The following is a 24,456-nucleotide window of genomic DNA, read 5'->3' as shown; positions in this document are numbered from 1 at the left end:
GGAGTTCTAATAATATATGGTCTCCACAGACCTATACTCCCTCACACTCCTTTCCTGCTGCATCAGGCCCCCTGTGTTTCCAGTCCATGGGACATTAAATAAATGAGGAGAGGCCACATGCCTCTTTCTAATCTTTGTCTCACTGCTCATCTTCATGAGGGATAGCCCATGGACATCTCTTGAGGCTTTCTGCTTTCAGCCATTCTCAGGTCTCACAGCTTGATATGCAGATTCCAGGAGTTGGACTACATGAAGGCAATATTTTTCTAGCACTCCAGTTATTGCTAAGGAACTCAGCTTTTTTATTTACACCATGAGTATGAGACATGTTCTTGTTTGTATTTTTGTTTTGGAATCACTCTATTCCTACTTCCAGAAGCTGCTGCTTGTGGCAATACTGAATTGGGAATAGTAGAATCAAAGTGGGATACTTGATGTGCTCATTTTTACCTTGGTACCTAGAAGCCTCTTCCATATCAGTGCTGGTGAGTTCTAGGGACAAATAACAGGGTTCTTTTCTACAGCACAAGTAAAGCTTTGCAAGTAAAGACTATTAAGTGGACATTTGAACTTCCATACAGAACATTTTGATTGTGGGCCCTTTCGGGACATGACGTTTGCAAAGAGTATTATGACCAAAAAAGATGTCAGGAGAGAACCCTATGGTGCAGTGACGAGTGCTAAGAAGAGCCTATAATTAAATAAGTTGAACTTAATTTGTGTGTATATTCCCACAACCATTTGAACCTTTTTTTCTTTAAGAAACTTTGGTGAGAAAACTTGTTCTAGACATCAAACTGAAATGGAATCTATGAAGACTTACAAATTACCTTCTCTGAAACTAAAGTTGAATTCTGTACCCTCCAGACACTGCCAAGTTTGGTTCGGATGTGTAGTAAGGAAAGATTGTTGGAGGAACGAGTAGAAGGAGCCGAAACACTTGCCTATCTAATTGAAACAGATGTTGAGCTCCAGAGAATCGCCAGTATTACAGACCATCTTATTGCAATGCTTTCTGACTACTTCAAGTATCCCAGTTCAGTCAGTGCAATCACCGATATCAAAAGGGTATGTGTTTTTCTCTGTCAGTTCAGAACTTCTCAGAGTACATTAAAGAGATTTTGAAACTGCAAATGTGTGTCTTAAGTACGCAGAACTTTAATTAAAATTGTCTTTCAGTTGTTGCACTGCTGTATTAATGCCTGATCCTACTCCTCTTGAAATCAGTGGGAGTTGGATCAGGCCCTCAATGTTTTTGGCTCTTTAGGCACAAGATCTTTCTTTTGTTGTATGACTCTCCCTCCTCCCACACTGAGGAGGAACATTCCAGGCAAATAACACTGTAGGAGCAATGAGCAGGCAAAGGCCTGTTAGTCAAGCACTCTGCACAAACACCTACTCCACCACCTTCTAGACAGCTCTTTAGCCTCCTTTGCAATGGGATCATGAAGTTGCAGACTCAGTCTCCCTCTCTTGCTTACTTTCTCTAACTCCCCTCCTCTCATTGGGGAAGGGAGAACATAAGAAAGGAATGGTGATCCCAGGGATGGAAAGTATTCTTGGCCTTCCCCCACCCCTTCTTCCACTGATTTGGAATGTACTCCAAAAAGACAAAGGTCCTCTAATCCCCTTTGGTTCTGGAATAGCCCAGGAAATCACAATTGGCAGATTTAGTTCTCAAACTCCTATAATATGGGGCTGCTCCTGCTTACCCATGTTTACAAAATGCTCTGAGAGCCACAGATGAAAAAATACCACATAAGTACAAAGAATTGTGAGCAAATTTTCAGTTGAATAAATAAGACAAAAAAGAGGTTCAGTAACTGGCTGGGAAGCATTAAACATTGGCTAGAGAATCAAAAAACCAAAATTCCAGACCTGAGTCTGACACTGTGTTTTAGCACTTTTTATGAATGTCCAGAGTAAATGTCAGCAGCATTGCACATGTATGTCCAACTCAGCCATGTGGTGAGTGTATCTTGTGAAATGGATAATATCTTGTAAATTGTAGGTGGAATGAGGCAGGGCTCTGCAGGATAAATTGTTCTATTTGAAAAATTGTATATAATCATGAAGTAATGTACTGTACTGTAATGTGGATGCACTGAGGCAGAGTTAAGCTTACGCAGACAAACTTACCTTTGGCATTTCCTGACTTTTGAATGTTTTACCCTGCAACCTCAAAATTCCCTTGACAGTGTTTTTCATGTTGAATTAAATAGATACCATTGCTTCATCTGTTGGAGCCTTTCGGCCAAAGTTCTAAGAGCAGTTTTGGTCCCTTGATACCATCCCTTTTTATTGGGAGATGTTTATCTAGATCCTAGGGCAGCTTAAAGACTAACAGATTTATTTGGGCATAAACTTTCATGGGTAAAAAACCCACTTCTTCAGATGCATGCAGTGAAAATTACAGAAATAGGCATAAATATATATTGGCACATGAAGAGAAGGGAGTTACCTTACAAGTGGAGAACCAATGTTGAAGGCCAATTCAATCGGGGTAGATGTGGTCCATTCCCAGTAATTGATGAGGAGGTGACTGTAAGGTAAGGTAACTCCCTTCTCTTCATGTGCCAATATATATTTATGCCTGTTTCTGTAATTTTCACTCCATGCATCTGAAAAAGTGGGTTTTTTACCCACAAAAGCTTATGCCCAAATAAATCTTAGTCTTTAAGGTGCCACCAGACTCCTCATTGTTTTTGTGGATACAGACTAACACAGCTATCCCTCTGATATCTAGATCCTAGTAAATCTAGTTGTTTTCCCCCAATCTGACCATGTAACTCTTTCTGTGCGATGGGCATGGCGAAAGGAGGACATTTTGTTCTGGCTTGTAGAGGAAGAAGAGAGTGGGACTCATTTTGTCTGGGAAAACATAACTAATCTCATCCTGTATTTTGAGAGGTTGCATACATATGTTGCTTGGTTATTACTGTTTATCTGTATAGGCTACAATTTAGCAAAGCACTCACATGTGTGCTTAACTTTAATTATTAACTTCAATGGGACATAAACACATACTTAAAGTTAATCTGCAGGTTCAGTGGTGATCCTGCCTGTTTGGTGTGTAATGCAATCAAAACCCGAGTAAACAGGCTCTAATCTATAACAATTAAGAAAATACCATGTGCAAGTTTAAATGCTCTCTCATAAAGTATCTGACTTTGATTTACCTTTTTTCAATAGCTTGACCATGATTTAAAGCATGCTCACGAACTGCGCCAGGCTGCGTTCAAGCTGTATGCTTCACTTGGAGCAAATGATGAAGACATCCGGAAGAAGGTGAGTCTGGGAGAGGGTCCTTTGATGTTGGCAGCTGTCATGCAGGGAGAAACATCAACCTGGAAGTCCTGGGTGGAGTGCATTATCACTGATTGAATGAGATAAAGCAGAGAGAATAAAAGCATAAGTGAAGAATGAATAGAATGCAAACTATCAAACCGTAATGGCTAGATATGACTACATAAATTAAGGGAAACTCAACATGTTTATTGACCACTTCTCGGAGACACAAAAGGGACAATTTCAGGCCATTGTCAAAGAGGGCCAGTTAGCAGCCAGAACAATGCTGCAAACCACACTGGACACCGCAGACACAGCGGCCCACTTGGTCTTGACAGCAGTGGTAATGAGGCGGGCATCCTGGTTACACCTCTCCAGATTGCCCAAGGAAGTGCAGATGACACTCAAGGATCTCCTGTTCGAAGGGCCCAAACCCTTCACCAGTAAGACTGATGCATCACTCCACACCAGGGATAGGCAACCTACACTCATCAGTTTATATCATACCTTGTACAGCTGGCAGTATTTTCTCCAATTCCTCACTTTTGGCCCATTCCTCACCTCACCAAAATGACAGCGGACCCTTCATCCCAACGTAAGGATCCTCAGACTCCAGGCTTGGCTGCTACTTGGTTCCAAGACTTAGAGAGCAAATGCTCTGAGGCGGTGAAAAAGATGTTACTACAGAGCATGAAATCGACCATTCTTCGTACTTGCCTGCAAAAATGGAAATGATTCCAAATTTGGTGCGATTCCAAACAAGTGGACCCAACATTTTCCTCAGTCCCTTCGATTCTAGGCTGCATTGTAGGTCTGGACTGTCTCTTCTTAGTTCACTTAAAGTACATTTAGTGGCCATAACAGCCTTCCACCATCCAGTGGACCGGTGCTCAGTATTTGCCCATCCAATGACATATAGATTCTCACATGTCAGACCATCCACCCCAACCTAGGACCTCAATCTAGTTCTGAGAACATTGACTATGGCTTCTTGCTCTGTTATACCTGTCCATGAAGACAGCATTTCTAATGGCCATTATCTCAGCACGAAGGATAGGGGAAATAGTGGGGTTGATGGCACATCTGCTGTTCACGGTTTTCTTTGAAGACCGTCACCTTGAGGCCACACCCCAAGTTCCTCTCCACCCCCGTAGCCTCCTCCTTTCATGTGAATCAACTAATCCACCTTCCCATTTTTTCCCCAAAACTACATTCATAGAATCATAGAATATCAGGGTTGGAAGGGACCTCAGGAGGTCATCTAGCCCAACCCCCTGCTCAAAGCAGGACCAATCCCCAACTAAATCATCCCAGCCAGGGCTTTGTCAAACCTGACCTTAAAAACCTCTAAGGAAGGAGATTCCACCACCTCCCAACCTAAGCCTCCCCCACTGCAACTTGAGACCATTACTTCTTTTCTGTCATCTGGTACCACTGAGAATAGTCTAGATCCATCCTCTTTTGAACCCCCTTTCAAGTAGTTGAAAGCAACTATCAAATCCCCCCTCATTCTTCTCTTCTGCAGACTAAATCCCAGTTCCCTCAGTCTCGCCTCATAAGTCATGTGCTCCAACCCCTAATAATTTTTGTTGCCCTCTGCTGGACTCTTTCCAATTTTTCCACATCCTTCTTGTAGTGTGGGGCCCAAAACTGGACACAATACTCCAGATGAGGCCTCACCAATGTCGAGTAGAGGGGAATGATCACGTCCTTCAATCTGCTGGCAATGCCCCTACTTATACAGCCCAAAATGCCGTTAGCCTTCTTGGCAACAAGGGCACACTGTCAACTCATATCCAGCTTCTCGTCCACTGTAACCCCGAGGTCCTTTTCTGCAGAACTGCTGCCTAGCCATTCAGTCCCTAGTAGCAGTGCATGGGATTCTTCCATCCTAAGTGCAGGACTCTGCATTTGTCCTTGTTGAACCTGATCAGATTTCTTTTGGCCCAATCCTCTAATTTGTCTAGGTCCCTCTGTATCCTATCCCCACCCTCCAGCATATCTACCACTCCTCCCAGTTTAGTGTCATCTGCAAACTTACTGAGGGTGCAATCCACGCTATCCTCCAGATCATTGATGAAGATATTGAACAAAACCAGCCCCAGGACCGACCCTTGGGGCACTCCGCTTCATACCGGCTGCCAACTAGACATGGAGCCATTGGTCACTAACCCTTGAACCTGACAATCTAGCCAGCTTTCTATCCATCTTATAGTCCATTCATCCAGCCCATACTTCTTTAACTTGCCGGCAAGAATACTGTGTGGGAGACGGTATCAAAAGCTTTGCTAAAGTTAAGGAATAACACGTCCACTGCTTTCCCTTCATCCGCAGGACCCCAGTTATCTCGTCATAGAAGGCAATTAGGTTAGTCAGGCATGACTTGCCCATGGTGAATCCATGCTGACTGTTCCTGATCACTTTCCTCTCCTCTAAGTGCTTCAGGATTGATTCCTTGAGGTCCTGCTCCATGATTGTTCCAGGGACTGAGGTGAGACTGACTGGTCTGTAGTTCCCTGGATCCTCCTCCTTCCCTTTTTTAAAGATGGCCACTACATTAGCCTTTTTCCAGTCATCCAGGACCTCCCCCGATCACCATGAGTTTTCAAAGATAATGGCCAATGACTCTGCAATCACATCCGCCAACTCCTTTAGCACCCTCGGATGCAGCGCATCCGGCCCCATGGACTTGTGCACGTCCAGCTTTTCTAAATAGTCCCGAACCACTTCTTTCTCCACAGAGGGCTGGTCTTCTCCTTCCCATGCTATGCTGTCCAGTGCAGTAGTCTGGGAGCTGACCTTGTTTATGAAGACAGAGGCAAAAAAAGCATTGAGTACATTAGCTTTTTCCACATCCTCTGTCACTAGGTTGCCTCCCTCATTCAGGGGGCCCACACTTTCCTTGACTTCCTTTTTGTTGCTAACATACCTGAAGAAACCCTTTTTGTTACTCTTAACATCTCTTGCTAGCTGCAACTCCAAGTGTGATTTGTCCTTCCTGATTTCAATCCTGCATGCCTGAGCAATATTTTTATACTCCTCCCTGGTCATTTGTACAATCTTCCACTTCTTGTAAGTTTCTTTTTTTGTGTTTTAAGATCAGCAAGGATTTCACTGTTAACCCAAGCTGGTCACCTGCCATATTTACTGGTCTTTCTACACATCGGGATGGTTTGTTCCTGCAACCTCAACAAGGATTCTTTAAAATATAGCCAGCTCTCCTGGACTCCTTTGCCCCTCATGGGATCCTGTTCATCAGTTCCCTGAGGGAGTCAGTCTGCTTTTCTAAAGTCCAGGGTCCGTATTCTGCTGCTCTCCTTTCTTCCTTGTGTCAGGATCCTGAACTCGACCATGTCATGGTCTCTGCCTCCCAGGTTCCCATCCACTTTTGCGTCCCCTACTAATTCTTCCCGGCTTGTGAGCAGCAGGTCAAGAAGAACTCTCCCCCTACACTTTACACTGGTTCCTCCAGCACTTGCACCAGGAAATTGTCCCCTACACTTTCCAAAAACTTCCTGGATTGTCTGTGCACCGCTGTATTGCTCTCCCAGCAGATATCAGGGTGGTTGAAGTCTCCCATGAGAACCAGGGCCTGTGATCTAGTAACTTCTGTTAGTTGTCGGAAGAAAGCCTCGTCCACCTCTGGTGGTTTGTAGCACACATCACCCTTGTTGCTCACACTTCTAAACTTAATCCAGAGACTCTCAGGTTTTTCTGCAGTTTCATACTGGAGCTCTGAGCAGTCGTACTGGTCTCTTACATACAATGCAACTCCCCCACCTTTTTTGCCCTGCCTGTCCTTCCTTAACAGTTTATATCCAGGACAGTACTCCAGACATGTGACTTATCCCACCAAGTCTCTGTTATTCCAATCACATCATAGTTCCGTGACTGTGCCAGGACTTCCAGTTCTCCCTGCTTGTTTCCCAGGCTTCTTGTATTTGTGTATTGACACTTAAGATAATTCGCTGATCGTCCCGCTTTCTTAGTATGAGACAGGAGTCCTCCCCTCTCGGGCTCTCCTGCTCTTGCTTCCTCCCGGTATCCCATTTCCCCACTTACCTCAGGGCTTTGGCCTCATTCCCCTGGTGAACCTAGTTTAAAGCCCTCTTCACTAGGTTAGCCAGCCTGCTTGTGAAGATGCTCCTTCCCTCTCCTCGTTAGGTTGAGCCCATCTCTGCCTAGCACTCCTCCTCCTTGGAACACCATCCCATGGTCAAAGAATCCAAAGCCGCCTCTCCGACACCACCTGTGTAGCCATTCGTTGACTTCCACAATTTGACGGTCTCTATCCGGGCCTTTTCCTTGCACAGGAAGGATGGACGAGCACACCACTTGCGCCTCACATTCCTTTATCCTTCTTCCCAGAGCCACGTAGTCTACAGTGATCTGCTCAAGGTCATTCTTGGCAGTATCATTGGTGCCAACGTAGAGAAGTAGGAAGGGGTAGCGATCCGAGGACTTGATGAGTCTCGGCAGTCTCTCCGTCACATCGTGAATTGTAGCTCCTGGCAAGCAGCAGACCTCTCGGTTTTCCCGGTCAGGGTGGCAGATAGATGACTCAGTCCCTCTGAGGAGGGAGTCCACAACCACCACCACCCGCCTCTTTGTCTTCGGAGTGGTGGTCATGGAATCCCCATCCCTAGGACAGTGCATCTCATGCTTTCCAATCGGAGGAGTCTCCTGCTCCCTTCCCTCAGATGTATCATCTAGTCCACTCTCTGCATTAGTATCTGTGGAGAGAACATGAAAACGGTTCCTCACCTGTATCTGCATTGTTGGTACATGGATGCTCCTCTTTCTTCTTCTGGAGGTCACATGCTGCCAACAGGGAGGCAATACTACATATGCTGGATGTTAGGAGACCCCTAGCATTTTATTTAGCCAGGACTAAGGACTTTAGGAAGTCTCCTAAACTCTTCCTTTAATTTGCAGAAAGATTCAAGGGTTCTGCAATATCAACTCAAAGACTCTCCAAATGGGTCTCTAGTTGCATTAACCACTTTTACCATGCGTATAACCTGTAGCACTCCACAAGATGTGTTTATACCTTGGCTGCGTGTTTTAAAGATGTCCCCATCTCAGAAATCTGCAGGGCAGCAACCTGGGCCTCTGGCCATGCTTTCGTGGAATATTATGCTATTACTCAAGACTTTGGCTCTGAAGAACTATCATCAATAACAGAAGCCCCAGCACTCAGGACCGGCTTTAGCAAGTGCGGGCCCCGATTCCTGGGGCGGCACTTCGATTGCCGGCTGCGGGGGGAGGGGCGCGGGGCTTGCCGTGCTCCGGCCGGCGCTCTGGCCAGGAGAGCAGGCCCACGGGGCTTGCCGCACTCCAGCCAGGGCTGCGGGGCTGGCTGCGCTCAGGCCGGAGCTCCGGCCGGGGCCACGGGGCTTGCCGCGCTCCAGCCAGAGCTCCGGTCGGGAGAGCGGGGCTGCGGGGCTGGCCGCGCTCCGGCCGGGGCCGTGGGGCTGCTCTAGCCAGGGGAGCAGGGCCCCCGAAGACGACCTGCCAGCGCAGGGGGATACTGCTGTGAAGTCACCTACAATGGAGTACCCATAGGGACTCTACTCAAAGAAGAGGAAGTTACTCAACTTGTGGAGTAACGATGGTTCTTTGAGATGCGTCGCTCTATGGATACTCCGCAACCCGCCCTTCTCCCCTTTACTTCTGTGTTCTCAAGAAGGGGCTCTTCTCTTTGAGTAGAGAAGGAATTGAGGGTGGTTCGCTGGCACAGTGCTATGTAGCCTTGAGGTGGGCCGACCAGATGTTGCTACCAAAATTCTCCGATTGGGGTGCAGATACACCAACAGTGGTGCACCCATAGGGTGACACATCCCAAAGTACTATCTTTTCTGCACAAGGTGAGTAACTTGCTCTTGTTTTGCAGTGTAGCATAATGCAAACTTTTTCTCAGAAGTAAACATAAGGAAGCAGTAATTTTTGAAAGGAGATTCATGGCTAGCTTCTACCAGGCAAACCACGCTGGAGATGGCAGTGCATATAAAACGATGAGTGGCAATTGTAAGATCAGTGTGATCACCAGTGATAATAACCAGAGTATTCTCTCCTACTTGGCTTGTCCTCATCTGTGCATATGAGGCATTTAAGTCCACTTGGAGCTTGTTAGTTCTGATAGATCTTGACAGATGTTTATGGTAACCTAAGAGTGAAATGTGGTGATAGAATTGCTATGAAAATATATATTGGATTTTTATTATGAATAAAATAGGATAAGAAAGCAAGAATGACATATCACAATACACATTAATCCTGAACATGCTACAAAGTAGCTCTAATATAACTAAAGGAATTTTCAAGACAGAAATGCCAATCACTTAAGGCAAGATTTAGCTTTGAAATCTCACCAGGCTGGAGATAGAATTGTCATTTCAAGGCTGAATTTACTAGTAATAACTTACTACATATAGTGTAAGGTGCTTTGTTTTTCATGGAGGCTACTGAAAATAAAGTCTGTCAATATTTTTTAAATATGACAGTAAGATATGAATTTTTAGGGAAAAAAGAGGATCTTTTGTTTGCGGGATAATTTTATCTCCTTCACTGAACTAGTTTAAATCATTTGATTTGCATTGACCTCTTCTAAAAGGTGCATTCCCTCTTTGACTAAAACTAACGTGACTGCTGGAAAATGGAGCCCCATTAACCATACAACATCACTTCCCAAATATCTGTCACCTGACATGAATCCTTACACCTCATTCCTAACTGTTCTTACTTGTGCAAACAGTGTGATATTTTATTTGAACATGCAATATCTTATTAACAGAAAGAAAGGGTTCATGTGAAAGCTGATATTAAATAAACCCACTGATTTATATTTATTTATTCTAGCAACTCCATGCTTCAAAAACTATTTTAAAAAATTGATGTGGTAAATAATTCCCTATTTAACTCTTATATTCTGCCACTTTCCATATATGGTGTGAAATTTTGCTCTCAGGCCAATGCACCCAGTTGACTTAAATGGAGTTTTACTGATGTAAATGAGTACAAAAGTTTGCCTAGTGAGATTTAAGTGGTTTTTTTTTCCCCACTGCTTCCAATATTTGTTTAATGTGAACTGATTCTGCACCGTGGTGCTATTTTCCAGAATTTATATAGGCTTATGTCATGGTCTCCTAGAACCCATACGAAGCAGGAGAAATGTTTCAGTTCAATAATGATTCAGAGGGACTCTACATATTAAAATCTTAATTCAGAAAAGTGCAGACTAACCATTAAAAAGTGACCATAAAAATAGACTGTCTTTTTATAACATTATTTCTGTGTAATTTTTATTTTTTAATAAAATATTTATTTTTAAATTGTTGATTCATATTTGTGGTATCATAGTTTGTAGTCTTATTTGCAATATAACACTGATCTACAAATCGTATGTTATTTAAAAATATTGTATATGTAACTTGTGTGTTTTCCTAACTTTTCTAAATAATTTTGTCATTAGCATCTCCACAGAATGATGAAAAGTAGATGTTTGTAGCTGCAAAATACTGAATAGATGTAATTATTTTGTGCTCTCCCAATAAAAAGTTGCTGTAGCAGAACAGAATGTATTTTGAAGAAGTTAGCTGTATTCAGAAATATTTTAGTACACAGCCCTGCTTTCATGTACTGCAATAGGTTGACAGGACTTACAAAACTTGGATCATATTAGAAATATCTGTTCAGAATATTATGCCCTGTGGTATGTACTATGTTTAAAAAAAAAAGTGGGGTGGAATTTGGGAGTGCTTTCCAACTGTTTTTTGCAGGGTTTCATCCTTACTAAATCAAAAATATTCTTAAAGCATATCTCTTTTGTGAAAGGGATAAACTTCTAACAAATTCACAACAACTTTAGAGGATAGAAATAGTGAAATATACATAATCTCCACAGTGAATTTATTGAAGAAATTGTAATAGTTTTAAAACTGATTAAAAATTTGATGAGTGTGTATCTTTACATTCATTGCCCTCTGAGGGAGAAAGGTTGGTTTTGTGGTTAAAGCACTGGAGAGAGATTCAGGAGATCTCTGTTCGCTTCCCAGTTCTTGCACACATTCCTGTGCAACCTTGGGCAAATCAAATAATTCTCCACCTCCCAGGAGAGCTGATTATAAATTAATTGTGAGGTGCATACATACTACTGTGATGGGGGCTGTATAAGTACCCAGATCATTTGCTACTCTTCAAATGATCTGTAAACAGGGACAGATTTCTGTTCTTAAGTATATGTAAGATACTTACCTTTTTATTCAGTGTATTTTCTTTGTAGCCTCTAGAAAGCCAATGACTAGTAGTTGTCTTATTAAAATGTCAAGGAACAGAAGAAACTCAGACAAGGAAACATAGTCTAGTGCAGCAGTTCTCAACCTATTTACCATTGTGGGCCACGTATGCAGCTCTCTGTGTTTTTTATGTCACATGGGCTGCAGCTGTGTGCTGATTAGGCCGCAAGTGGCCCGCGGGCTGCGGGTTGAGAACCACGGGTCTAGTGTTAAAAGCACAGGACTAGGATTCAGAAAAACTAACTTTGATTTCTGACTGTGCCACAGAATTGCTGGTCACCTTGGCCAAATCACTTAGCTATTCTGTGTCTTTCTCCATTGGTGAAATGGGGATGCTAATACTCACCTGTGGTGTCTCCCAAGGGTATTAGTGGTTGTTTTGTTTGTGAAATGTTCTGAGATGCTCTGATGAAAAACACTGCAGTATTGCAAAGTATTTATGTATGTATGTATTCCGTCTTGTCAGCTGATATGTCTAACATTGATGCCTTAAGACCTGTCCTTTTCTGTATTTATATGTTAGTTCTAAGTGGTATTCTACAGGACTGTAACCTACAGTTAGACTGTTGTACAGATTTGGTAGAAATGTCTTTACATTTCCTCTTTAGCTTCATACAGCATTGAGTCATGATAATGCCATATAATGTTATGAAATTATACCCAAATTAAATAGAAGCTTTACTACTTGGTTGTAAAATGCACTGACCAAGGCTTTCCTCACAGGAAATTTCATTTGAGAACATTGTCTTGGTCCCAGATAAGAGGCTATCACTTCCCTACTTCTCCTGTTCAGTGGGTCAGGAAAGGATCAGGCAGGGAACAGATTTCACTTCTCCCCGTCTCATCTTCATGGGGGATGGGGTGCTGAGGAGGGACAAAAGGGAGAACTGGGCGAATGTGTCATGTGGAAGCAGCAGAAGGTGATGTACCACTGAGGGATTGAACCTGCTCGTGGGGACAGGGTATCTCACATAGGAGAATGCATGCAAAAGGTTGTCTAACAGAGAATTGCACTGTGGGGTGGCGGTGGAGGCAGCATCCAATGGAAAAGAGTATATGGGATGGTGGCTGGATATCTCAGAAAAGAGAGCTAGGTGTCTCAGAGGGGTTGTATGGTGTCAGTGGGGTCTGAGTCACCTTCAAAGGAGCGGGAGAACAGAATAAGGAGACAGAAGAATGTGTCTTGGAGTAAGAGTGTTTGTCCGTTCAAGGGTATGAAAAAGGTGCTTCTTGAAGTGAAAATGGGAATGTCATCTTAGTGACTGCTCTCTCCCCGCCTTTCCTGTAGACCCTGTGCGCTCACTCTCCGCGAATCCCGTGTGCTCATTACCTGCTGCTTCTTCTTCGAGTGATAGTCCCTATTGTATTCCACTAAGGGTTTATGCATGCTCACCATGCATCCGGAGCCAGAGATTTTTCAAGTAGTAGTGTCCATTGGTCTGCACTTGCACCCTTGGCTTGCCTCATCCTTTTGTCTGAGGTGATAAAAGATGGGCCGGACTGATCACTTCTCCAGTTCCTTCTCACCGCTGCATGATCCGGGTCAGAACCATTTAGGCCATGTCTACACTTACAAGCTTACAGTGGCACACCTGTACCAATACACCTGCCCTGCTATAAGAGCACTCATGTAGCTGTGTTATGTCGACGGGAGAAAGCTCTCCCGTCAACATAATAAAAACAGCTCAACGAGCGGTGGTAGCTGTGTTGGCGGGAGAGCATCTCACACTGACAGCACAATGCACCCGAGTGCTTATGCTAGCAAAACTTATGTTGTTCAGAGGTGTGTTTTCTTTCACACTCCTGAGTGACAAAAGTTTTGCTGACATAAGTGCTAGTGTAGACTTGTCCTATGTGTCCTCTTCATGTGACACACTTAAAAAATCTACAATTGCACATAGTTAGTTTTACAGTTTTTACCGTTTTTGTTGTAGTTTTTAATAGTTTGATAGTTTTAGGAGTAGGATTGGGGAAGTATCTGAGGCACTCCTCACCTCTCGCTCCAGCAGCATACACACTTCCACTAGCTCTGACAGTGCAGCCGATGGAACTGAGTTTTCGTCTTTGGAGGACTCGGATGAGGGTCAGGGACTGTCCATCCCTTCCCACCACTATGAGTACCAATTGAGGCCTTCCACATCATGGCAGTATCCTCAACTCCAGCAGCCACAGAGCCACTGGAGCCCTTCTCAGTACCTTCCGGAACCATCATGCTGGCCCTATGGGGATCCTGGCCCCTATACCCTCCATTGGAACCTGCCTGTTCCATTAGGGAGGCTTCACCTATTTCACTGTCTCGGGCCCCTTTGAGCTCGGAACCAGTAATGGGAGATGAGCCACTCAGTCCAGCTCGGACAGTATTGCTGGAACAGTTGAGATTCCGGTTGTCCTCGCCTGATACAGCAGTGGCTTCAGCTCATCTTCTGATGACTACTGCCAGTTCCAGGATCTCTTGCATAGAGTGGCGGGTGAGCTTCACATTCCTCTGGAGGAGATCAAAGGCACTGAGCATAAGCTGCTGGATATATTTCACTCATCAGAGCCAATTAGAGTTGCTCTTCCAATCAACAATGCCATTCTCGAGCCATACACTGGCCATATGTACACTTACCCCAAAGGGGGCAGAAAAAAAGATTATTTACTAGCCAAGGGGTCTAAATTTCTGTTCTCACGCCCACTTCCCAATTCACTTGTGGTGCAGGCAGCGACAGAACAGGCAAGGCAACAGCATCCATGCTCCATTCATCTGACAGGAAGGGCAAGTGACTGGACCTTTTAGGCTGCAAAGTCTTCTCTTCAGCCAGCTTTCAATTCAGGATTTTGAATTATCAGGCATTACTTGCCAAATATGATTTTCTGAATTAGAGCAAATTGGAGTACTTTGTCAAGAAACTGCCACAACAGGACTGGGCCTGCTTTTAGGCAATAGTTGAGGAGGGGATGCTGGTAGCAAAGACCTCACTCCAATCAGCAGCAGATGTGGCAGATATTTAATTATGCTCAGTGACCACTAGCATCATCATGAGGAGGGAGTCGTGGCTCCATTCCTCTGGTTTTCCCAGGGAGGTACAAAACATCATAGAAGACTTCCCTTTTGATGAATCCCATCTTTTCAAAAAGAAAATGGACAATTCCCTCCACACCCTTAAGGATTCGAGAACTACACTCTGTTCCTTGGGTATTGCACACCAGCGCCAAAACGTAAGTTCTACTACCCACAGTCTGCACAGCGTTACAGAACTTCTCAGTTTTTCCATCAACGGCCTTACGAATCACCAAGAAAGCATCAGAAGAAAACCACAGTCAGGCAAAGAGAGTAGATGCTATTGTCTAATTGATGAGTTCAGTGGTTCCATAAGGGGAAATAAGGGTTGTTGTTTCTAAGGTAAATTCCCTTTTCATATGCAAAATTTATAATGTTATAAACCACAGTAAAACTGTAGCATTTACAAGTAATACAAAAGTTATCCACCTTATGTTATTTATGCACCATTAACCTTTTTTTCCAGATCATTGAGACTGAAAATATGATGGACCGAATTGTGAATGGCTTGTCTGAGTCTAGTATCAAGGTGCGGCTATCTGCAGTCAGGTATGAGCTTTCCTGGTCTAAATAAAATAATTTTCAGAGTGTGTAACTTTGCTTTCTTTTTCGTCCTTCATTTGCTAGAAATCGTGGTATCCGTCAAACACTAAAACTAACCTAAAGCAGTTTCTAGTCTCTGAAAATTCATTAAAGATAGTAGTAAAATATTTCTTGGTGTTGTATTAATCATCACCAAATTACTAGCTATATCTGTATAGAAAGAAACAATGAAAGCATTTCACAGACCTCATTTCATTTTTCTTTGTAGATGTTTGCACAGTTTGTCCCGGTCTGTGCAGCAGCTACGGACAAGTTTCCAGGATCATGCCGTATGGAAACCCTTAATGAAGGTGAGTCGAAAAATAGCAAGAATCATACACTTGGAAGTGGATGTGATCTGTTCATCAGTTACAATGTCTTTTTGTAGAATCTTAATAGGTATCACCTTGACATCGGATATGTGTGATCTTCTCTGGAGGCTTACAAATCAGCAAAAGCCCAGTAACAGCAAACAGTGTCGTTGCCTGCACTGTCTCTTTTGAAATGTAACACAATCTATTACAAAATAAGACAGGCACTGAGAGCCAGATTGCCCCTAGCCCCCTTACTCAGGAACATAGGAAAGGGCTCCCCTCTGCTCCCCTGCTCAGCCTATAACCGGCAACTGAGGTTGAGGCTGCAGCCGTGGGGAGGGGATATTGATCCTACATTCCAGCTGCTTTACTTTCCCAGGGAGCAGGATGCTGGAAGAGGCAGGGCCATGATGTGGGTAGAGCATTCCTCTTCAGCCTAATGCAAAATCTCTCTGTGTTCCTCTTGGGACAGTGCAGTGCACTGCTGCCTGTGGCCCAACCCCCAAGTCCAGCCCCAGAAGCACCAGCCTCACCATGGAGGAGAGGGGAAGCATGGCTTATGATTTTAAAATCAGGCTGCCTAAACGTAAACTAGAAGGAAAAAATAGTGCGTATTGCCTTGTCATATGCACTGCAGTTTATTGAACGACTTGAGTGGTTGTGAAGAACGGGTTGTAGTGAATTAGTGAAAAAGGATAGAGGAAGACTAATTGTACTGTATATACTGCTCTATCTATGGGAAAATGGCAGCTTCTGGAGGAGAGAATGTGCAAACCAACCAGAAACAGTGAGCAAGGCTAAGAGATTTCGTTCCTGTGATTTGCCTAGTTAATCATAGAACAAAAGAGCAGATTTGCTGGTACAGGTGAGAGAGAGAGAGAATGAGAAAGTTGTCAGGCACTCTGTGCAGAGTGCATCCTATTTCTGCAGTTCCCCATTTGCCCTCAAGTATGCAGGGTGACTAAGCTTATTGCATAGAATCTAATGTTGTTATACTGAATAGCTGACATCTGCATGAAAACCTGTTCGGTGCACAGCTTTGGTCAAAAAAGCAAATAAAGTATTATGTTACCTGAAGAAACGGATAGAGTACAGCACCTAGCACAATGGGGTCCTTGCCCATGACTAGCACTCGTTGGCGCTTCTGTAATACTACTAATAAATAATGTGACAAAGTTCCTCCTCTAACTTGGTGGGTCCTGCGCTTATTGGCGGATTTTGTTGCCTCAGAAATTCACCATGTGGGTTGGGGAACAGCCCAGAGACCTTCCCCTCTAGAAGAACCCACAGTCCAGGTCAATTGGGAGGTTTGGGGGGAACCCGAGCCCGCCCTCTACTCCAGGTTCCAGCCCAGGGCCCTGTGGACTGCAGCTGTCTATAGTGGAACTGGGATGGGCATGGTCGGTCACGAGGACAAATCTGCGCCCGAGCAGGTAGTAGCGCAATGTTTCCATGGCCCATTTTACAGCGAGGCATTCTCTCTCCATCACTGCATATTTTTGTTGCCTTGGAAGGAGTTTCTGACTGAGGTATAGAATTGGGTGTTCTTCCTCCCCGACCATCTGTGATAGAACGGCCCCCAACCCTACTTCCAATGCATCCGTCTGCAGGATAAACTCCTTGGTGAAATCAGGGGCTATCAGTACAGGGTTACTGCAGAGGGCAGTCCGTAGGTCTGTGAAATGCTTCCTCTGCTGCGTCAGACCATATCACCATATCAGGTCCACGGGCTTTCACTAGGTCTGTCAGGGGGCTTGTCCTTGTGGCAAAGTGGGGGATAAATCGTCGGTAATACCCCACCACACCTAGGAACGCCTGGACTTGATTCTTGCGACTTGGTCGGGGCCAATTTTGGATGGCCTCTAACTTGTTTAATTGGGGTTTTACCAGACCTTTTCCCACAATGTAGCCAAAATATTTGGCCTCTGTAAACCCTACAGCGCATTTGGCAGGGTTTGCTGTAAGGCCAGCTCGCCTGAAGGTATCGAGGACTGCCTCCACCTTCTCCAGGTGGGTTTCCCAGTCTGGGGTGTGAATGACCACATCGTCCAAGTAGGCAGCAGCATAACTGTTATGTGGGCGTAATAGCTTGTCCATGAGGGGCTGGAAGGTAGCTGGGGCCCCATGTAGTCCAAAAGGGAGGACAGTATATTGAAAAAGACCCTCTGGTGTAGAGAACGCAGTCTTTTCCTTTGCGTCTTCTGCAAGGGAAATCTGCCAGTACCCCTTTGTCAAGTCTAGGGTAATAAAGTACAGGGCATTACCCAGACGGTCCACTAGCTCATCTATGCGAGGTATGGGGTACGCGTCGAACTGGGATACTTCGTTTAGTCGTTGGAAGTAGTTGCAAAATCTTATGGTGCCATCAGGTTTGGGCACCAGCACGATTGGGCTGGACCACTGACTGTGGGATTCTTCGATGATCCCCAACTCCAGGATTTTTTTTACTTCTGCTTTTATTTCCTCCTTTTTGCTGCTGGCATCCGTTAGGGCCTCATTTTTACTCTGGCCCCAGGGTTTGTGATGATGTGGTGATATGTCTCGGTTGTTCGACCCGGTTTTGTCGAGATCACATCTTGGTTCTGGAAGATCATCTCAGATACCTCATTCTTCTGGTGTGGTGTTAAATCGGGAGACACTCTCACCTCTTTGTTTTCCTGGGTTAGGTCTTTTTGGACCGTTGTGCATGCCTCTTGTGCATGCCAGGGTTTCAGAAGGTTAACGTGATAAATCTGTTCTTGTTTTCTGCATCCTGGCTGCTGCACCTTGTAGGTTACTTCCCCCACGGGTTCAACCACCTCATAGGGCCCCTACCATTGGGCCAGAAGCCTGCTTTCTGCCGTGGGTACCAACACCATAACCTGATCCCCTGGTTGGAACTGTCGCACTTTTGCCTGGTGATTGTAATGGGTTTGCTGGGCCTCCTGTGCCTTCTCCAAATGTTACCATACAATAGGGGTAACCCGGGCTATCCGATCTCGCATCTGCATTACATGCTCTATTATATTTCTCCCCTCATTGGGTTCCTCTTCCCAGATCTGTTTGGCGATATCTAGTATGCCACAGAGGTGACGCCCGTATAATAACTCGAAGGGGGAAAACCCAGTTGAGGCCTGTGGTACCTCCCGGATAGCGAACATAAGGTAGGGTAGTAGGGTGTCCCAATCCTTCCCGTCCCAACTTACCACCTTCCTTATCATAGCCTTGAAGGTTCGGTTAAATCTTTCTACTAACCCATCAGTCTGCGGATAGTAGACCGAAGTTCTCAGGGTATGTATATGGAGCAGCGTACAGAGGTCCTTCATTAGCTTCGACATAAATGGGATTCCTTGGTCGGTTAATATCTCCTTCAGTAGCCCCATTCGGGCAAAGATCCCCACCAGCTCTTTGGCTATAGTTTTAGAGGCCGTGTTCCGCAGGGGGACTGCTTCTGGGTAGCGAGTAGCATAGTCCAAAACAACAAGTATATATTGGTGGCCCCAAGCCGTCTTCTCCAGGGGTCCCACTAGGTCCATGGCTATTCGCTCGAAGGGGACCTCTATGATGGGAAGGGGTATTAAAGGTGCCCTCAAGTGGGGACGGGGAATGTGCAGCTGACACTCCGGGCAGGAGGCACAGTACCTCCGCACTTCCTCATGTACTCCGGGCCAGAAGAACCGTCTTAGGACTCGTGCCAGGGTCTTCTCTACCCCCAAATAGATGACTATGAGCAAGACTTAATACAGCGTTCTGGTGTTTTTGAGGTACTAGGATCTGCTGTACCTTCTTCCCCTATACTGGTGCAACCTGGTATAAGAGATCCTTCTTCATTATGAAGTAGGGTCCTGGTCCCTGGGTTTTCCCTTCCACAGGGACCCCATCTATTTCAGTCACCACCTTCCTAATGTTGTCATACCTTGAGTCTTCTGCCTGGTCCCATCCAAAATTTCCTCTCCCGGGGCTAATCTGCCCAAGATCTAGGGGCCCAGTCTCTGTTGCCTCTACTGGTTCAGAAGCATTAGGGTGGGGGTCAGACTCAGGTGCTTCTCCCTCCTGCGTGGCCTCCTTTTCAGCTGCGCGGGTCCGCCTACCTACAAGAGCGACCCTCTGGCTTTGGGTCAGTATTCGGGTTCCCAAGGCCTTAGCTGCCCTCCTTTCCCTTTTTGTCTTTCTACCCTGTCTGGGAGTGGAGAACAAATCTGGGGATATTTCAGGGAAGATTGGGGGTTGACAGTCTGCTGTGGATGCCTCACCAATTTTAGGGTCCCCATCTTTCTCTAATCCCCTTACTGGGAGTAAGTTTCCAAACCCTGGGAAGTCCCTCCCTATGAGCATCGGATATGGGAGTTTAGGGACTACACCTGCTGCTACCTCAGTAGTGTTCCCTTGGATCTCAATTTTTACTGGGTTGGTGGGGTAGTAACTAACTGTCCCATGGACACATGTTATCCCCGTACGTTTAGCCTGCAGCAGCTGACTACGCTTCACGAGCCTCCCTGAGATAAGCGTGATAGCACTCCCCGAATCAACCAGTGCCGTGGTCCCTACCCCATTTAGTTTCACTGGTCTGGTATACATATGTGGGGTTAGTGAGACCCCCACAAGGTGGATTAGGGACCATGGGTCTGCCCAGTTCCCCAGGTTACACTGCATAGGCTCCTCAGCATTGGGACACTGTGCAGCTATGTGTGCCCACTCCCCGCAGGCATAACATCTGTATGGAGCCCTAGGCGTTCCCTGGTCTCTTGGTTTGGGCAGTCTAACATCACGATCCTCTTCTCCCTCAGTGCTCCGACTCTTTGTGGCCTCTCATGGGCCTTCAGCTTCTCTCTTTTTCCACCTGGGCCCTCCTGGTGGCCCAGTCACTCGAACTTTAGGGCTTGGTGCTGCTAGTTTAACCTGAGGTGCCTCTTCCTTAACTGGTCAGGTCAGCTCCCTCGCTGTCCTTCGCCTCTCTACCAGGGCGACAACCTCGTCCTAGGTGGAGGGTTCGTTCTGGCTTACCCAGGCATGAAGGTCTGGTGGTAGTCCCCTCATGTATCAGTCGATGACCAGAACTGCTAGTATCTCTTCCGGACTCCGGGACTCTGTTTGCAACCACTTTCGTGCGAGATGGATGAGGTCATACAATTGGGACCGCAGGGTTTTGTCTTCCTGGTACCTCCAACCATGATACTGCTGGGCCCACACTGCTGTCGTTACCCCAGATCTGGCCAGGATCTCTGCTTTCAGCTGGGGGTAGTCTGCTGCAGCCTCTTCAGGCAAATCATGGTAGGCCTTCTGGGCCTCCCCACACAGGAATGGGGCAAGGAAGTCAGACCACTGATCTCGAGGCCAGGCCTCCCGTAGGCTGTCCTCTCAAAGGCCAGAAGGTATGCCTCCACATCATCCTCCCGTGTCATGTTCTGCAGCCAATGGCTGGCCCGTATGAGCCGCGTCCCATCATGGCCGCGATTCAGCTCTGTAAGGGACTTTACCTGGTTTACCAGTTCCCGCAACATAGCTCGGTCTTGAGCAGCCTGGTCCATCAGCAGGTGATTAGTCTCTTGCTGCAGCCATACTGCCTCCTGTTGGGCGGTTGCCTGGACACGGGTAGCCTCCTGCTGGACCACCGTAGCTTGTATCAGTGCCCGCACTACGTCATCCATTGTGGTGAAAAAAAATAAACCCTCTCCCTTTTTTTTTTTTTTCGTTGTGGTTTTTTTTTTTTCTTCACCCCCAAGATCCCACACCTGACAGCAGTGTGACAAAGTTCCTCCTCTATCTTGGTGGGTCCTGCGCTTATTGGCGGATTTTCTTGCCTCAGAGATTCACCATGTGGGTTGGGGAACAGCCCAGAGACCTTTCCCTCTGGGAGAACCCACAGTCCAGGTCAACTGGGAGGTTTGGGGGGAACCCAGGTCCGCCCTCTACTCCAAGTTCCAGCCCAGGGCCCTGTGGACTGCAGCTGTCTATAGTGCCTCCTGTAACAGCTGCATGACAGCTACAACTCCCTGGGCTACTTCCCCGTGGCCTCCTACAAACAGCTTCCTTATTCTCACCACAGGACCTTCCTCCTGGTGTCTGATAACATTTGTGCTCCTCAGTGCTCCAGCAGCACACCCTCTCACTCTCAGCTCCTTGCGCCTCTTGCTCCCAGTTCCTCACACTTGCACCACAAACTGAAGTGAGCTCCTTTTAAAACCCAGGTGCCCTGATTAGCCTGCCTTAATTGATTCTAGCAGCTTCTTCTTAATTGGCTTCAGCTGTCCTAATTAGCCTGCCTGCCTTAACTGGTTTTAGCAGGTTCCTGATTACTCTAGTGCAGCCCCTGCTCTGGTCAATCAGGGTACAGAAAACTACTCATCCAGTGACCAGTATATTTGCCCTCTACCAGACTCCTGTACTCCACTGGTCTGGGTCTGTCACAATAATAATGAAAAATATTATAATGTTGTTGTGTAAATCAGTGGTATAACCATACCTAGACAGTGTGTTCAGTTCTGGGCACTTGACCTCAAAAATCATTCAGCAGAAATAGGAAAGGTACAGAGAAGGGCAACAAAAATGAGTAGACAAATAGAAAGATTAGGGCCATATAGCTTAGAGAGTTGATGAATTAATGATGACATGATATAAAAGGGAAATTATCCTGTGGAACTCATTGCAAATCCTGAGTTTAACAGGATCCACAGCTAAGTTAGACTGGATAAAAATATGTAAAGGATATAAACTCCCCTGTTTCGTGATATAAGCCAGGCAAGCATGTCAGCAGCCTTAGCTTCAACACATCTTCAGAGATTGTGGAAGTGGCACAGAACCAAAAAGAGCCAGAAACTCTGACAACAAGGTACATAAGGGCTTGGAGAATGCAGGCCTTTGTAAAAGGCAGCAAGAGTACTGCCATTTTGAGAACTACCCTGGCTTTCGTTCACAAGTGAAACAGCACAAGTGTATCAGATCCAAAGGGATTTCTGGACCAAGAGATGACTTTCAACCAGTCTGGTTGATGCTTCAGCAGTGAGTGCTGGTCCTTAGAATCTTTTCTCTTTCTGCTGTCTGTGCCACCAAATCAGGGTGTGTTGGTTTAATTGTGGATGACATTTGACCCTGACTTGGGGTGGGTGACTTTTGTGGAGCAAAATAGGACTTCTTTGCCCATTACTCCTCAGGTTTCATTAGTGCTGGATGCCTGGACAGTCTTGGGTCGTAGTTTTTGGGTTTGGCCTCACTGCCAACAGTGGAGTTTGCAAGGAATCTCAGGGAGTCTCAGATTCAAGACTCTTCCTTTGTAGGTCCTTATCCTCCAAGCCTACAATCAGGATCTCTCTTGTACTCCACCCGTAGACACATTAAGGTTTCTTGCAGACAGGATTTATCTGCCTTGGGCATCTCTAGAACCTGGATACCTCCATAGGACAACCACCTTTTCTTTATGAATTCTGAACTCCTTGGCCATATTGACCTCTAGTTTCCACAATTTATGAGTCAGCCTTCTAACCTTCTACCTGTCACTGGAGAAGGATCTGTTCTGGGTCCGGTGTTGCTTGACATCTTTATTAATTACCTGGATGTAGGAATAGAGAGCATACTGATCAAATTTGCAGATGACACAAAGCTAGGGGGGCTTGTCAACACTTGGAGGATAGAGCTAAAATTCAATGGGATCTTGATAAATTGAAGAACTGGGCTATGAACAACAAAATGAAATTCAATGAAGACAAATGTAAGGTGCTACATTTAGGGAACAAAAACCAAATGCGCAAATACAGAATGGGGGATAACTGGCTCTGCAGCAGCACTCCTGAGAAGGATCTGGGAGTTGTGGTGGATCACAACCTCAACATGAGTCAACAATGCAATGCTGTTGCAAACAAAAATAAAAGCAAATGCAATTGTGGGTTGCATAAACAGAGGCATACTATGCAAGTCATGGGAGATGATAATACCACTCTACTCAGCACTGGTTAGGCCTCAGCTGGAATACTGTGTCCAATTTTGGTCACTGCTGTATGAAAAGGATGTAGAGAAACTGGAAAGGATCCAGAGGCGAGCAACAAAAATTATCAAAGGGATGAAATGTAAGTGATATGAGCAAAGGCTGGAGGAATTGGGTATGTTTAGTTTGGAAAAGAGGAGATTAAAGGGGGACATGATAGCGGTCTTCAAATACTTGAAAGGCTGCCATAAGAAAGATAGAGAAAATTGTTATCTTGCCACAGAGGGCAGGACAAGAGGCAATGGGTTCAAACTACAGCATAGCAGATTTAGATTAAATCTCAGGAAATACTTCATAACTGTAAGAACAGTAGGACAATGGAACAACCTGCCTAGGGAAGTCATGGAATCTCCTTCAATTGAGATTTTCCAAATGAGGCCAGATAGTCATCTGTCTTGGATGGTTTAGACACAACAAATTCTGCATCTTGGCAGGGGATTAGACTAGATGACCTTTGTGGTCCCTTCCAACCTTATGGTTCTATGATTCTTTGTGACTATCAGCTCTTTTCCTCTTTGTAGGTGAAGACAGCAGATTGATATTTTGGAACAATGGCAGGAGAACCTAGGCATCCATTCCAAAAAAGCCTTCTTGAGACAGTCCATGATCTCTGGCTCAGCCTTGTACCCATCCCTGTTCAAAAGGGAATATAAAATATATCCACGTCTTCAAAATGGATCTGACTGTTTTACTAGCATCCTGCTCTTGGTTGCTTATTGTATTTGTGACCACAGAAAGAGCTTCCCAGTCCATTGATCAGGCGAAAAATCTTAGGGATGGATTTGCTCGGTAGGAAGGAATGTCAGCAATATTGTAATTAGGAATTTCACGTTTTCAAGCATTTCTCTATTACCAAGCATTGGCTGTCCCTCTTGAACTGTGTCAAGGCAAATTCATTTCAGTAGCTTTAGAGGTACATTGTCTTAAACCCTACTTTTGGTTGACTTTCCTGTAACAATTCTGCCTTTGTCCCTTCAT

General features: G+C 45.3%; 1 protein-coding gene across 8 annotated transcripts in view; it reads left to right on the top strand.

The window, feature by feature from the left end:
• The window catches only part of ARMC8 (armadillo repeat containing 8), a 211,732-nt gene that overhangs the window by 148,248 nt on the left and 39,028 nt on the right, over window positions 1-24,456 (top strand). For all 8 annotated transcript variants that reach the window (XM_034781365.1, XM_034781367.1, XM_034781364.1 and 5 more), the window contains 4 exons: window positions 868-1,068; window positions 3,193-3,288; window positions 15,092-15,174; window positions 15,437-15,518. In XM_034781365.1, the coding sequence (XP_034637256.1) occupies window positions 868-1,068; window positions 3,193-3,288; window positions 15,092-15,174; window positions 15,437-15,518 (462 nt within the window). The remainder of the gene's footprint in view (window positions 1-867; window positions 1,069-3,192; window positions 3,289-15,091; window positions 15,175-15,436; window positions 15,519-24,456) is intronic.

Source organism: Trachemys scripta, chromosome 9, assembly GCF_013100865.1.
Source record: "Trachemys scripta elegans isolate TJP31775 chromosome 9, CAS_Tse_1.0, whole genome shotgun sequence".
Lineage (NCBI taxonomy): Eukaryota > Metazoa > Chordata > Testudines > Emydidae > Trachemys > Trachemys scripta.
The sequence above is the reverse complement of the archived record's forward strand: the minus strand, read 5'-3'. Positions and strand labels throughout refer to the sequence as shown.